General features: G+C 39.8%; 2 protein-coding genes and 1 pseudogene across 2 annotated transcripts; all 3 read left to right on the forward strand.

Annotated features, from left to right (window-relative positions):
* Window positions 1-3,312: 3,312 nt before the first annotated feature.
* Window positions 3,313-7,066, forward strand: LOC137188903 (protocadherin alpha-3-like). The gene is made up of 2 exons (XM_067598489.1): window positions 3,313-6,398; window positions 7,031-7,066. The coding sequence occupies exons 1-2, from the start codon at window positions 4,038-4,040 to the stop codon at window positions 7,064-7,066; spliced, it is 2,397 nt and encodes a 798-aa protein (XP_067454590.1). The 5' UTR covers window positions 3,313-4,037.
* Window positions 7,067-7,132: 66 nt separating this feature from the next.
* Window positions 7,133-11,203, forward strand: LOC137188904 (protocadherin beta-15-like; annotated as a pseudogene).
* A 985-nt stretch (window positions 11,204-12,188) lies between these two features.
* LOC137188905 (protocadherin alpha-8-like) lies at window positions 12,189-14,552 on the forward strand. The gene has a single exon (XM_067598490.1). It carries the CDS (start codon window positions 12,231-12,233, stop codon window positions 14,550-14,552), a length of 2,322 nt encoding a protein of 773 aa, XP_067454591.1. The 5' UTR covers window positions 12,189-12,230.
* Window positions 14,553-15,709: the final 1,157 nt, after the last annotated feature.

A 15,709-nucleotide genomic window follows, 5' to 3' on the forward strand; every position in this document is an offset into this window, starting at 1 on the left:
AGATATTAATTGAATAGAGTTGTACTTTAATTTGGACCATATTTTATATCAAAACATGTCACAGAGTCAAGCTTATGACAGACATGTTGGCTGGGGTCATAAAGGTCACCTCACATTACATGATACCTGGTTTTCCATACTGAAGGATGAATTGTTGATATTGAAACTTACTTGCTGGAAAAAAAATACCAGTATTTACTCACAGGGTTTTAGCAGTCAATGCTGAAAGAAACAAAGAAACTTTGCCTGTGAGAGAGCATGAATACAGTAGCATTCATACGATCAAAGCATTAAGTCAGATGTTGTAACAGGATTATGTCTTGCACATGAAAGTATGGCTGTATGTGCTGTAGATTATTTTATTCTCTCTATCTGTCACTGAAGGACAAGTTCTTACGGTTGATAATCACTGGTAACAACTTATAACTTTCTTCCAGGAATATCATTAAACAGATGGTGTTTACAGCACCAGTGTTTTGTCATATTTTGAATTCAGGTTTAAATGTCACTGCTCAGCCACTGTAATCCATTGACTAACTATAGAAGTGTAGTAAGTGTAGAAACTAGACCTTCCTCTGGGATTCTCAAAGCTGTGGCTTCTATTTTTATCCCATCTTTTTTCTCTGATGCTGAGAGAGATGGATTAATATGGTAACAACACAAGAATATGTACCTAAGTTGTCAAAGAAAGGAAAACATGCCTGTAGCCCCTCTATGTGTGTGTATTTCCACAATGGAACATTATTCTTCCGCAGACACAAACCGCAGGTAATGTAGTCATTCTGTACTTTCTCAAGTATCTATTCAAATGAAATTTTAGGAATCACTATTTGTCATAGTTATATCAATGGAAAAAGTAATCTATAACATATTGTGGAACAATACTGGACAATACTGGCTTAACTGGACTACAGTGTGTAATAGGTATAATAATATGCAGTATAATATTGACAAAACAACTGCAAGGCAAGTATAATAATGAAGTAAACTGAATAATTTAATTGTTATCTTGTTACCATCTACATCTATTTCTGCAATATAATGAATTGGCTTTACTTAGAAAGATCTCTTTGTGTCAGAAAAAACTGAACAACAAACTTCACATAGGCAGAAAATTCTGTTCGTGCTTCCATGTAATAGTTGAAAGTGCATATCTGTCCCAGTACCTACAGTAATTTGGTATTGCACTTAAAGTAACAAGTGTTTGAGGTGGTAAGTAAGGAATTAAGGAATTAAGGAAAGCCTTGTGATAGTCATATTATTTGCATTTGCTACTTTTAAAACACTAGTGCACTTCTCAATAGATTGGGGATCACAAAGTGTTAAAGAACTCCAGTTTAGGCCAATAAAGTCTTTTAAGCATAATTCTTGAATTGAATCAAATGCTTAAAAAATATTTTCAGTAATTCACTGCACAGCATCTGTGAGTCAACAACACCTCTCTCTCATGTAGAATTGCAGTGGAAATTGGCTCAAGCTACTGGTGCAAGTGTCCCATCTGGCCTGTCATCACTGACCACAGTCAGCACATCCAGTGTGTGCGAGGACATCATGACTATCTTAACCTGAAAAGAGCCATAATGTTTATAATAACTAACCACATTATGTCTTAACTAAGACTCTAAATATAGCTGCTAAAGCTCACAAGTTGCACAGCTGAATGACTGTATAAAAACACATTTTCAACATTACATCACAATGTAATTCAAAAATTCATCAGTTGGTGTTAATATTGTTTTTCACTCAACCTATGTTTGCAGGGCTTTGTTTTTTTTTTTTTTTTTTTTTTTACTGAAGGCAGAGTAATGAGCGTGTCTGCCTCTCTTTGTGTGTGCACACACATGATCTCATCTCCCCAGAGAGATGAGGTCATGAGTGAGCAGGAAAGACATTCAGACCCATAGGAGCAGTTATTCTGATTTAATATCCCATATACCTCAACATTTTAGTAGCATGTTTTAGCACTTAAAATTTGTGTCTTTGTAATGTCTTTAAACAAAGCAGGCACTCTTAAAGTGGGTGTGGTTTTGATAGTATTCTATTTGGTTAGAGTAACGTGAGATAAGAAATATTTCTCAGTCTCCCTTTTCATCACCTCTGAACCCCAAGAGGAGACTCTCCTACTGCCTGTTGTCTGCTGCTCTGGTCCACTGACAGACTGGCACACTGATAAAGACACAGTGATGCAGCAATGTGGAACAAAACACTACAACAACCACCAGCTGGCACTACTAGGCACACATGGACACCATATATTCAGATGAAATGTATGTTATTTATTTATTAGGAATATCACTGTGGTCTCTCTTGATATGCACAATCTTTATACTGGAGAAAATATGTATTTTAAGAATTACATATTTTTTCTTTTTGTTTTATGGGCTCCTGGTACAAGGCAGCCCCCCTGAAACCCTTATTACAAAATCTTTCTTGTAAATTAAACAAGGAAGGGATGTGACTGTGAATTGGAAAATGCATCTTACATATTTTAGAGAATTAACAGAGTCAGCACATGTAGCTACAGCTGCCTTTCTTTGTCTGCAGCACTCACAGCATCCCTCCCCCTTTGCTTCCTTTCTTGCTGGGCGTTTACTTGCTTTCAGCACCATGGACAGTGACCTGCCTAATGGAGCTGCGTTGCCATGGCGACGTGCTGTCTGTTCGCTGGAGCCCGCGGTGTGCTCTGAAGCAGCCTGTAATTTAAAATTCTGACGAGTCCCCCTCCTCCTCTTCACAGAGCAGCAGCCGCAGCTCGCCCACATCAGATTAGCATTCTCTGCTAAATATTACCGCTACATTTGCCTTATAAGGGCTGATGACAAAGGGAATTGCAGTCTGCTAAAATTGCTGCAGCGTGAGAGGAACGATGCAGGAAGACATGGTGATGCACAATGCGGCAGAGCTCGTGCACGCGCACGTATATGTTTGACCTCAATCCAAAATCAATACATAGCAGGTGGGAGGGGTGCGCAGATTTGAGGTGTTTATTATGTAGGTCACTTTGTTTTCTTGTAGTATAATCATCTTTTTTTCTTTTCTACCATTATTTATTTTATATGTTGCAGTACAGTAAGGCTGCTGCATGAGACACGAGGCAGAAATGCACATGAGCAATGTAGAGCAGACATGAGCTCATCATAGCTGCACATGCAGGTTTAATCCATGGGATGTCACTGCTCACCTCTAGATTAGGAGACACATGATGGGAGTGTGATGGATAGATCACACAGAGTTTAAGGAGAAGGAATGTGAATGTCAACAACTTTATCTACATAAGGCCAAAAACACTGACACAAAAAAATTTAATTTCCTATATGCACTGTGTACTATGTAACTTAGTATTATTTGAAGCTGAACATGCAAACAAGGGAAATTTGTGTACAGGCAAGCATATAAATATATGGAGAACAAAAATCCCAGTAATGACTGGTTACTTGAATTTCAATTGCACTTGTTTTCCAAGAAAACAAGGAAACGTGACATAAAAACAATGAAACTGGCATTTACATCCTTTATAACCTTAAAGGTCAAGTGTTTTGGCAACAATTACATTGTTAAATTATGTGGCTTATGTCTAGTTTGTTAAATTGTTTTCTGAAGAATGTGTGGAATTAAAACAGGTTAATGAGACAAATAATGTTGTGGGAGACACTGTAATACAATGGGACACAAAAGACAAAAAACATGATTTGACATTACTTGGTGTTTTCAGCCAAATCGCATATACTGTAGGCTAAACTCGAAGAAACCGTTTTATGGTCACTGCAGCATCGTTACAGTGACAATAGGTGGTGCTGTTACATTATATATTATCATAATGGTTGTGTGTGAGATGTTTTTTTTTTTTTTTTTTTTACATGTGCATTCAGTGGCAACCCAAAGAGACGCGTGGAGGAGCGGACCTAAACAGCCCTTATTCTGCTGCCAGAATGATGTTCCTGCAGACTTTTGATTTTTTATGCTTAAGAGGAAACTGAAAATCATTGCGAATTTGTTGACGGATTTATGGTCGTTGAGTAAAAGACTTCTGTCAAACAATGGCGATAACGGACATCAAAGGACAATGGCTGCATGTGTGGATTTCTTTTTGTCTGGCGCTGCTGATTGTTACTCATCTGAAGGGGATCTCTGCTCAAATACGATATTCAATTCTGGAAGAATTGAAATTAGGCACTGCAGTTGGAAATGTAGCCAAAGACCTTGGATTAGATCTTGGGAGACTGGCGGATAGGAATCTCCGTGTCGTGTCAGGAACAAAGCAGGATCTGTTTAAGGTAAATCCGACAGATGGAGTTTTGTTAGTGTACCAGAGAGTAGACAGAGAGGAACTGTGTGGAAACACTGTTCCGTGCATCACAAATCTGAAAGCAGTTGTAGAAAACCCTCTGGAAATGCACCAAGTAATAGTTGAAATACTCGACATAAACGACAATTCGCCGAAATTTCCTGATGAAAACTACACATTAGAGGTGCTGGAGTCTGCCATAATTGGATCTCGATTTCAAATGGAAGGGGCACACGACTTAGATGTTGGTTTGAATTCCCTACAATCGTATAAACTAAACCATAACCAATATTTTCGCCTGGAAACTGAGGAATTTGGGGAAGATGGGAAGGTTCCATTCCTTATATTACAGCGATCATTGGATAGAGAACACACTGCTCAACACTGGTTACTGTTAACAGCTGCAGACGGAGGTAAACCATCAAAATCTAGTTCTATTAATATCACTGTTGTTGTATCTGATATAAATGACAACTCACCAGTATGTGATAGACAGAAATACACTATTACGGTAAAGGAAAACGCACCTGCGGGGACGTTTCTCCTGACAGTGGATGCATCTGACTTGGATGAAGGGATGAACGGTGAGGTCGAATATTCAATACGGAGCAAACTAAGAGGACTCTCAACTGAGCCTTTCGATTTAAATAGCAGAACTGGCAAACTAACTGTGAAAGGAGGCCTTGATTTCGAGGAAAAGCAATTGTACGAGATTAAGGTACTGGCTGCGGACAAAGGTGCCGTGTCTCTCTCCACACACTGCAACGTGGTTGTTAAAGTTGAAGACGTGAACGATAACCCACCTGAAATAGACATCACATCCCTCTCGAGTCACATTCCAGAGGATGCACCTCCTGGAACGGTGGTGGCGCTGGTGGGTGTGACGGATCTTGACTCAGGTGTGAACGGACAGGTGGTCTGCAGTGTGCCGGGTCACTTGCCTTTTGACTTAAAGCCATCCCCAGACGGACAGTCGTACTCTTTGGTCACCAAGGAAAACCTAGACAAGGAAACAGTACATATGTATAATATTACAATAACGGCAAAGGATTTAGGGACTCCCTCTCTGTCATCTACGAAGGTGATACAAGTAGATGTGCTAGATGTTAATGATAATAGTCCTTTATTCACTGAAAGCCCATACAATTTTTACGTGCTTGAAAACAACAAGCCCGGAGTGTCAATTTTTTCAGTGAGCGCGGCTGATGCTGATGGGGATGAAAATGCTGCAGTTATATACACACTCGATCGTAAGAGTCCGGGACCCACTGTGACCTCCTTTTTGAATATAAATGAAGCCAGTGGCGCAATTTCAGCGCTAAAAAGTTTCGACTTTGAAACACTGAAAACGTTCCAGTTCCAAGTTGTCGCCACAGATTCTGGAACTCCGTCATTAAGCAGCAACGTCACAGTGAACGTGTTCATTCTGGATCAGAACGACAACGCTCCAGTCATCCTGTATCCAGTCAGCTCTAACGGTTCTGCTGAAGGTGTGGAGGAGATTCCCCGCAATGTGAACGCAGGACACTTGGTGACTAAAGTCAGAGCCTATGACGCTGATATAGGATATAACGGCTGGTTACTCTTTTCACTGCAGCAAGTTACTGACCACAGTCTCTTTGGTTTGGACCGCTATACAGGACAGATCAGAACACTTCGCTCATTCACAGAGACAGACGAGGCTGAGCATAAACTGGTCATACTGGTCAAAGATAATGGGAACGTTTCACTCTCAGCAACAGCTACTGTGATTGTCAAACTTGTGGAGCCCAAAGAAGCTTTTGCAGCATCTGATGTTACCAGCGCGGCAAACGATCAAGGAGAAAATAATATTGTATTTTACTTGATTATCACTTTGGGCTCAGTGTCTATACTTTTTCTTGTCAGTATCATCGTTCTGATTGCAATGCAGTGCTCAAAATCTACAGACTATTCCTCCAAGTATTTACAAGACGCTAATTATGACGGAACACTGTGTCACAGCATCCAGTACAGATCAGGAGACAAACGCTACATGTTAGTTGGACCCAGAATGAGTATAGGATCTACTATTGTTCCGGGCAGCCATGCAAATACACTTGTGGTCCCTGACAGGAGGAGAGCATCTGAAGAGGTAAATGTTTATTATTATTATTATTATTATTATTATTATTATTATTATTATTATTATTATTATTATTATTATTATTATTATTATTACATGCTTTCGCACAACAATATTAAATAGTACACAATTAGATACATAAAAAAAAAAAACTTTTTTTGCTGATTTGACCATGCTGTTGTGAAATTGCGCTGTCCATGGTGCTGAAATTAATTTCATTTCTACTGCTTAAACTTCCCCAGGTTATGTCAATATTCAGCATGTTTTGGAAATACAATTACAACAATCTTCTGTTCCATACTGACTCGATCCTACTTCTACGAAATAATTTAAAGTTGATGGAATTTAATGTTATTTAACAATTGCAGATGTTATTGTCTATTAACGACATATATGAGTCGCTGAAAAACATACTAAACATTAAGCTGACTTGCTGGATAAGGCAGACCCAAGCATCCTACACAGTGTGAGACTTTGAAGGACGTTTTCTCCAGCTCCTTTCGTGTCCTTCACTACTGGACTATGGGCAGCATGGAGTCATATAGAAGTCGATTGTGATACAGTTTCCGAGAGAAGGGTGTAGTGAAGTAAAACACTTGTGATATCTGGTCCCCTGTGATGAAAATCATATCGTACTGAAGCCCACCGGCCACATGGAGTCAGTGTGGCCTCGATAATGGTTGGTTTGCTGATTCTGTGCAGGCCCTGCCCATCATCTCTGGATCTTCTCTGATGTGGGCGGTATGGCTGACGGAGTACACATCGAAGGCTGTGTATCAAATAATATAAGTAGCGGTTAATATTTTGTGTGTGAAAACTCGTATTTGGGAATCGTGAAATGTAACTACTGATTTAATGAAGACTTGTGTCACTGCATTTGATTTAAAGAAGGCTTCATTTTGTTGCTTCACAATGGGAGAACGAGGACAAAGGCGCCGAGTGAACTGCTGGTGGATTGCTGGGATTTTGTTGCTGTGCTTTGGGAAGCGTATTTTGGCTCAGTTAAGATACTCAGTTCCAGAAGAAGTGCAAGTGGGAACTCCTGTTGGAAATGTTGCCAAGGACTTGGGGCTTGACATTAGCACTTTGACAGACAGGCGGTTTCGTATAGTTTCGGGTCCAAATCATGCTCTGTTTCAGTTGAATCAGAACAATGGAGTCTTGTATGTTGGACAAAGTATGGACCGCGAAGAGCTTTGTGATGGAACTAAGGTTTGTTTGATAAATCTGAAAATTGTTGTTGAGAGCCCATTGGAAATACATTACGTTAGCGTTCAAATAACTGATGTTAATGACCATGCACCGACCTTTCCGGAAAACGAGCAGCGACTGGAAATAGCAGAGCTTATTCCACCAGGTACTCGTTTCCAAATTCATGCCGCTAGAGACCCTGATGTCAGTGCACAATCAGTCCGATTGTATAAGTTGAGCCCAAATGATCTTTTTGATATTGAAGTCAGAGACAGCGAGGAGGACAAAATACCGTTTTTAGTGCTAAAAAAGCCTTTGGATAGGGAGCAAAAGGCAGAACATCGTTTAGTGTTAACGGCTCTTGATGGCGGCAGTCCGTCGAGATCTGGGAGCCTTAATCTAACTGTCACTGTGTTGGATGCAAATGATAATCGACCTGTGTTCAGCAAAGATATACATACAGTGTCAATAGATGAAAATGCTCCCATTGGAACCCTTGTAGTCAGATTAAACGCTACCGATTTAGATGAAGGCTCGAATAGCGAGATTGAATACAGCTTTGGCAAAACACAAAAGAAAAAAGTGCTAGATACCTTTGAATTGGACAGCGTTACTGGTGAGATTCGAGTTAAAGGAAATGTGGACTTTGAGGACACTGAGATTTACAGACTAGATTTGCAGGCTTCAGATAAAGGCCAGCCACCGTGGACGGCCGAAAGCAGAGTTGTGATAAAAATTCAAGATGTGAACGATAATAAACCAGAAATTGAAGTCACATCACTACGTAACTTAGTCCCCGAAGACTCAAAACCTGGCACTGTTATCTCTCTCATCAGTGTTACGGACAGAGATTCAGGCGTTAATGGGAAAGTTATTTGTACAATCTCGGATAATGTTCCGTTTGATTTGACGCCATCCATTGAGGAAAACATGTACTCTCTAGTCACAAAGGGGCGTTTAGACCGAGAAAATGTGTCCCATTATGAAATCACAATAACAGCTATTGACTGTGGTGAAACCCCACTTTCCACCGTAAAAGCCTTGAGTGTTCAGGTGTCAGACGTGAATGATAACAGACCGAAATTCAGCCAGAATCCATGTGAACTTTACATGTTAGAAAACAATGCTCCGGGCGCATCCATATTTTCTGTAAGTGCTGTTGATAATGATCTGAATGAAAATGCAGCGATCACATACCACATTGTGAGAGGTGATAGGCTGCAAGGTGACATGACATCATTCCTGAATGTCAATTCGGATAACGGGCAAATATCAGCGCTAAAAAGTTTTGACTTTGAAACAGTGAAAACGTTCCAGTTCCAAGTTGTTGCCACAGATTCTGGAACTCCGTCATTAAGCAGCAACGTCACAGTGAACGTGTTCATTCTGGATCAGAACGACAACGCTCCAGTCATCCTGTATCCAGTCAGCTCTAACGGTTCTGCTGAAGGTGTGGAGGAGATTCCCCGCAATGTGAACGCAGGACACTTGGTGACTAAAGTCAGAGCCTATGACGCTGATATAGGATATAACGGCTGGTTACTCTTTTCACTGCAGCAAGTTACTGATCACAGTCTCTTTGGTTTGGACCGCTATACAGGACAGATCAGAACACTTCGCTCATTCACAGAGACAGACGAAGCTGAGCATAAACTGGTCATATTGGTCAAAGACAATGGGAACGTGTCACTCTCGGCAACAGCTACTGTGATTGTCAAACTTGTGGAGCCCAAAGAAGCTTTTGCAGCTTCTGATGTGAAGAGTTCAACTAAAGTTGACGATGAAGACAATGTTACATTTTACTTGATGATAACTTTGGGCTCAGTTTCTGTACTTTTTCTCATCAGTATCATCGTGTTGATTGCAATGCAGTGCTCCAAATCCACAGACTATACTTCTAAATATCTACAAGACGCAAATTATGATGGGACACTGTGTCACAGCATCCAGTACAGATCTGGAGACAAACGGTACATGTTAGTTGGACCCAGGATGAGTATAGGATCTACCATAGTCCCGGGCAGCCATGCAAATACTCTGGTGCTTCCTGACAGAAGAGGGACATCTGGAGAGGTAAGCCCATGTTTCAATTTTAATTGAGGAAACAGTATTTTTCACATAGTTATACTGAATTTACTGTGTTACAATACTGTGCAAAGGTTTTACGCACTAAAAGTAAAGTGAGAATGCTTACAAAAATATTGCTATAAATAGTTTTAATTTATCAATTAACTTCTTATTAAGTTGAGTAAAGAGCAGAAACCGAAATGAAACCAATATTTGCTGTGAGCAGCTTTGCCTTTAAAACAGCAGTAGTTCTCCTCGGTACACTTTAACACAGTTTTTCATGGTAACTGGCAGGTAGGTTGTTGTAACCATCCTGGAGAAAGAATGTTCTTCTGTGGATTTTTTATTTAGGCCATCTCAGGTGCTTCTTCATGTAATCCCAGATTGACTCCATGATGTTGAGAATAGGGCTCTGTGGGGGCCATACCATACCATCTGTTGCAGGACTCATCATTCTTCTTGTTGCTGAAAATAGTTCTTTATGACTCTAGCTGTATGCTTGGGGTCATTGTCATGTCATGAATAAATTTGGGACCGATCAGACACCTCCCTGATGGTATTGCATAATGGATAAGAATCTAAACATCTAGGGTGCCTAAAATTTTTGCACAGTACTGTACATTGAGATGATTTCCTCCTAACAGATAAGATTACCTTTAGTAACATTAAAAACAGTCAATGTTTACTAAACAGTAAATGATTTGAATTGTTTTATATCGTTTTCATCTAAGTCTTATCAATGACACTTATACCTGTACTGAAATTAGAAAATGTGTTCATGACACTGTGGCGCTATGCAAGGTTTATATTATAGCACTGTCCAAGGTGTTGAAATGTAGTCATGGTGGTATTGGTTAGATTGTCGTGAATTTGAACTTGGGATTAAAGTTTCACTTTGGATATTACTTTTTTAAGCAACACGTTTAGGCTGCGACGTATTTCGTAGCGACATATTTCGTAGCGCTGTCCATGGTGCTGACACGTAGCCATGGTTTGACATATTTTGTTGATTTTCAAGTTAGAGTGTAAGTTTCGTTTGAGAGCTTTTTGATTTTATTGATGGATTTAAAGAACCAAACTTGCGGTTTGCATTTTAACCTATTTTCTATAAATCAGTCTATTTTACTTAGTAATCTGAATTTACCTTCTCCACCGTTCCACGAATCCGGTGTGTTCATCCATTTGAATTACGAAAGTCTATAAGCACACCCTTAAAACTTGCTTAAGTAATGTTTTTCACTACAGTGCATCGCACGACGTGATTTAGCCAAGTAGAACGTGTTCCTGGATCAACATTGTGATCAACCAATCACAGCCCTCTGACATCATCAGTGTGCTGCTCCTGTCATTCTCTCAAAATTTCTTTTTGGCCCCAGAGACAGTTGTGCTTCTTTTCCTCAGAGGTAAGCTAAGTTTTCCTAATTGAATTTATCAATTTATTAATAGTCAGACAACTCAACAAAATCCGTAACTGCATGTCTTTAAGTCATTAATATTTATCCTTACAGACTAGTACCTACCTAGAGCTGTGGCTGTATGAGCTACTAGCAAGTTAAGCTAGAATATTGTTCACTAACATAAAGGGTAAAGATAATAAAAGAGCCCTAATTTTGCTGTGGTCAGAATAATTCATCAATAAAATGAACAGGAACATTGTAGTTTTTCTGGAAACAACTTATGATGTGAACTACCCCTGTTGGTGGCTAGTTAAACCATACTTATTCATTAGAGAAACTGTCTCTGGTGCCAAAAAGAAATTTTGAGAGAATGACAGGAGCAGCACACTGATGATGTCAGAGGGCTGTGATTGGTTGATCGCAATGTTGATCCAGGACCGCAATGTGGATGTTGATCCAGGAACACGTTCTACTTGGCTAAATCACGTTGTGCACAGTGCATCCAGTCTGCATACATTTTTGTTTGAGTAACATAGTGCACATTTTTCAAATCTACCCGTGCTTATACTGCCTTGCCACGAAGCATAATATAATACTAACATACACACATGTACACTGACATGTTCGCTGTTATCATGACACAACATAAACACATTTTAAGAGTCGTGATTGATTGTCATACTATACAGAGATGAAGGGAAAGTAGCTACCTGGAAGGGTAGAAAACCTACATCACAAAATCTAAAATGATCTAACCTGCATTAAAAAATAGTCAGCAATACTATAAATGATTTGTAGTTCAGGAGTTACAACTTGCAGACACACTGATATAGTCGTTTGACTCAATCAGGGTCATAATGTGTTCAGTCCACAGGGTGTCAGTGTCATATCAGCGTTAGCTGTTATATTATAGCGCTGGCCCTGCCCCTTCCTCAGAGGTTTTGTTCAGGTCGACACAGAAGAGACAGTACCTTCAACAGTAACCAGTTTTGCCGTTCTGACGGGTGTACATAGACAAGTTCAAAAATATGGGATATATTTCAACAGCATATTTTGTGGCTTAGGCATTTTCGTTTTTTGTATGGACCACTGAGTGGATATAATATCAATCAAAGGTAAAACGATGGGAGCCAGAGGACAAAGACGAGGAGTACAGTCCTGGTGGGTAGCCCTCCGTCTCTCTTTGATGCTCAGCTGCGTGGAGCAGGTTTCAGCTCAGATAAAATATTCAATTCCAGAGGAAGTAAAAGTGGAAACTATCGTTGGAAATGTCGGCAAGGATCTAGGACTGGACATCAGTTCGCTGGAGGAAAGACGGTTTCGTATTGTTTCAGGAACTGAAGATGCTCAGTTTGAAGTAAATCAGAACAGTGGCGTCTTGTATGTGCATAAAAAGATCGACCGAGAGGAGCTCTGTGAAAGCGTTTCGCCATGTTTAATGAACCTAAAAATGGTAGCTGAGAACCCAATGGAAGTACATTATGTTGGAGTTGAAATCATAGATGTTAATGATAATTCACCCAGTTTTCAGGAAGAAGAAAAAATATTAGAAATCTCTGAGTCGACTGCCCCAGGCAAACGTTTTCAGTTACCAACTGCACGCGATCCAGATGTTGTAGTTAATACGGTGCGAGTGTACAAATTAAACCACAATGAATATTTTGGTGTCCAAATTCGTGAGAGAGGAGAGGACAAGATACCATTCTTAGTTTTGCAAAAGTCCCTGGACCGAGAAAAGCACCACGAGCACAAATTGATTCTGACAGCAGTTGACGGTGGAAATCCACCGAGATCAGGGACTCTTAATGTCACAGTCATAGTTCTTGATTCAAATGATAACCATCCAGTATTTAGCCAAGAAGTGTATTCGGTAACGATACATGAAAATGTCAATTCTGAAACAAGTGTGATCAAGGTTAAGGCGACTGATGTGGATGACGGTTCAAATGGAGATATTGAATATTTTTTCGGTAGTGAACTTGACCCTAAAATATATGACATGTTTAGCTTGGATAAAGACACTGGTGAAATTAGAGTAGAGGGCGAAATTGACTTTGAGAAGGCTGACGTTTATAAGTTAGACGTCCATGCCACTGACAAAGGACAACCTCCAATGAGTACTGATTGCAGGGTAATCATTAAAGTGCTCGATGAAAATGACAACAAACCTGAAATAGAGGTGACATCCCTGTCAAACATGGTATCTGAAGATTCAAAGCCTGGAACTGTGGTTTCTCTTATTAGTATTACAGATAAAGACGCCGGTTTGAACGGTAAAGTAATATGTAGTCTTTCAGAAAATGTGCCATTCGAATTAAAACCATCATTTCAAGATAATATGTACTCTTTAGTTTTGAAACATCGCTTGGATCGAGAATCAGTTTCACATTATGACATCACAATAACAGCTACCGACTGTGGTCAGCCTCCTCTATCCGCATTTAAAACTCTGAGTATTGAGGTATCAGACGTGAATGATAATATCCCAGAATTTCTGCATAATCCAATAGAATTTTACCTGGTGGAAAATAACGTCGCTGGAAACCCAATTTTTTCTATCACGGCTTCAGATAAAGACTTAAATGAAAATGCGGCTCTAACTTATCATATAGTTAGAGAGGAAGGCAGTCAAGTTAAAATGGCAACATTTTTGAATATAAATTCAGATAATGGACACGTTTCAGCGCTAAAAAGTTTCGACTTTGAAACTCTGAAAACGTTCCAGTTCCAAGTTGTCGCCACAGATTCTGGAATTCCGTCATTAAGCAGCAACGTCACTGTGAACGTGTTCATTCTGGATCAGAACGACAACGCTCCAGTCATCCTGTATCCAGTCAGCTCTAACGGTTCTGCTGAAGGTGTGGAGGAGATTCCCCGCAATGTGAACGCAGGACACTTGGTGACTAAAGTCAGAGCCTATGACGCTGATATAGGATATAACGGCTGGTTACTCTTTTCACTGCAGCAAGTTACTGACCACAGTCTCTTTGGTTTGGACCGCTATACAGGACAGATCAGAACACTTCGCTCATTCACAGAGACAGACGAGGCTGAGCATAAACTGGTCATATTGGTCAAAGACAATGGGAACGTTTCACTCTCAGCAACAGCTACTGTGATTGTCAAACTTGTGGAGCCCAAAGAAGCTTTTGCAGCTTCTGATGTCAAAAGTTCTGCAAAAGTTGACGATGAAGACAATGTTACATTTTATCTGATGATAACTTTGGGCTCAGTTTCTGTACTTTTCCTTATCAGTATCATTGTGCTGATTGCAATGCAGTGCTCCAAAACCACAGACTATACTTCTAAATATCTACAAGACGCAAATTATGATGGGACACTGTGTCACAGCATCCAGTACAGATCTGGAGACAAACGGTACATGTTAGTTGGACCCAGGATGAGTATAGGATCTACTATAGTCCCGGGCAGCCATGCAAATACTCTGGTGGTTCCTGACAGGAGGAGAGCATCTGAAGAGGTACGCACATGTTTCGATTTTAATTAAAGATATTTTTCGCAAACTTACAGGGAATTTACTCTGAGTCACATTAAGATAACTTCCTCTTAACAGGTATGATTAACCTTGGAAACATATAAAACAGTTAGTTTACTATGTGAAGTAAATGATATGAAAGTCTTATCAGTGAGCGCACATGCCTCTCTTGAAATTAGAAAATGTGGTGAGGTTATTAATGTCACACCGTATTTCGTGGCGCTGTCCATGGTTTATATGAGATCACTGTCCAAGGTGTTTAAATGTAGTCTTGGCAGTATTGGTTAGAAGTTCGGATTATGGTTTCAGTTTGGATATCACTTCTTTTAGCAACAGGTTTAGGCTGCTCCACAAGGAAAACTATTGCAACATAACGGCATAATGTGTAGCGCTGTCCATGGTGCTGACACTTAATCATGCTTGGTTATATTGTGGTGATTTTCAGAGTGTAAGCTTTGTGAGCTTTGTGGGTTTTATTTATGGATTTCAGGAACCAAACTTGTGGTTTGATTTTTTTTAGCCTATGTACTACAAATCAATGACTGTGTTGTTTGCCACCCTACTGTGTTTTAGTAATCTGGATATAACTTTTCCACCGGTCTAGGAATCCGGTGGTCTCTATTCATCTGAATTACAAAACTTTATAAGCACACCATTAAAACTTGGTTGAATAATGTTGTCCATTAAAGTGCATTCATTCTGCATATTTTTTTTTCTCGTAAAGTAACATTATTGTCAAGGGAATTCAGTTCGCAATGTTCAAATCTATCAGTGCTTACTGCCTTGACATGAAGCCATAATGTAACAATAATGAAGATATGATCACTGTTATGTTTACACAACATGAGCACGTTTCAAGAGTCTGATGATTGGTTTCATACCATACAGAGATGAGGGATAGTAGCTACCTGAAACGGTATAAAAATGCATTATTGAAATCTAAAACTGTCTAACTTGCAATACTATAAATGATTTGTGGTTCGGGAGTTACAATTTGCAAACACACTGATATAGTCCTTTATGACGTGGTTTGATTCAATAAGGGGTCATAATGTGCTCAGTCCACAAGGTGTCAGTGTCATATCAGCATAAACTGTTGTATTATAGCGCTGGCCCTGCCCCTTCCTCAGAGGTTTTGTTCAGGTCGACACAGAAGAGATCGTACCTTC

This window comes from Thunnus thynnus, chromosome 9 (genome assembly GCF_963924715.1).
Source record: "Thunnus thynnus chromosome 9, fThuThy2.1, whole genome shotgun sequence".
In the NCBI taxonomy this organism is placed as follows: Eukaryota; Metazoa; Chordata; class Actinopteri; order Scombriformes; family Scombridae; genus Thunnus; species Thunnus thynnus.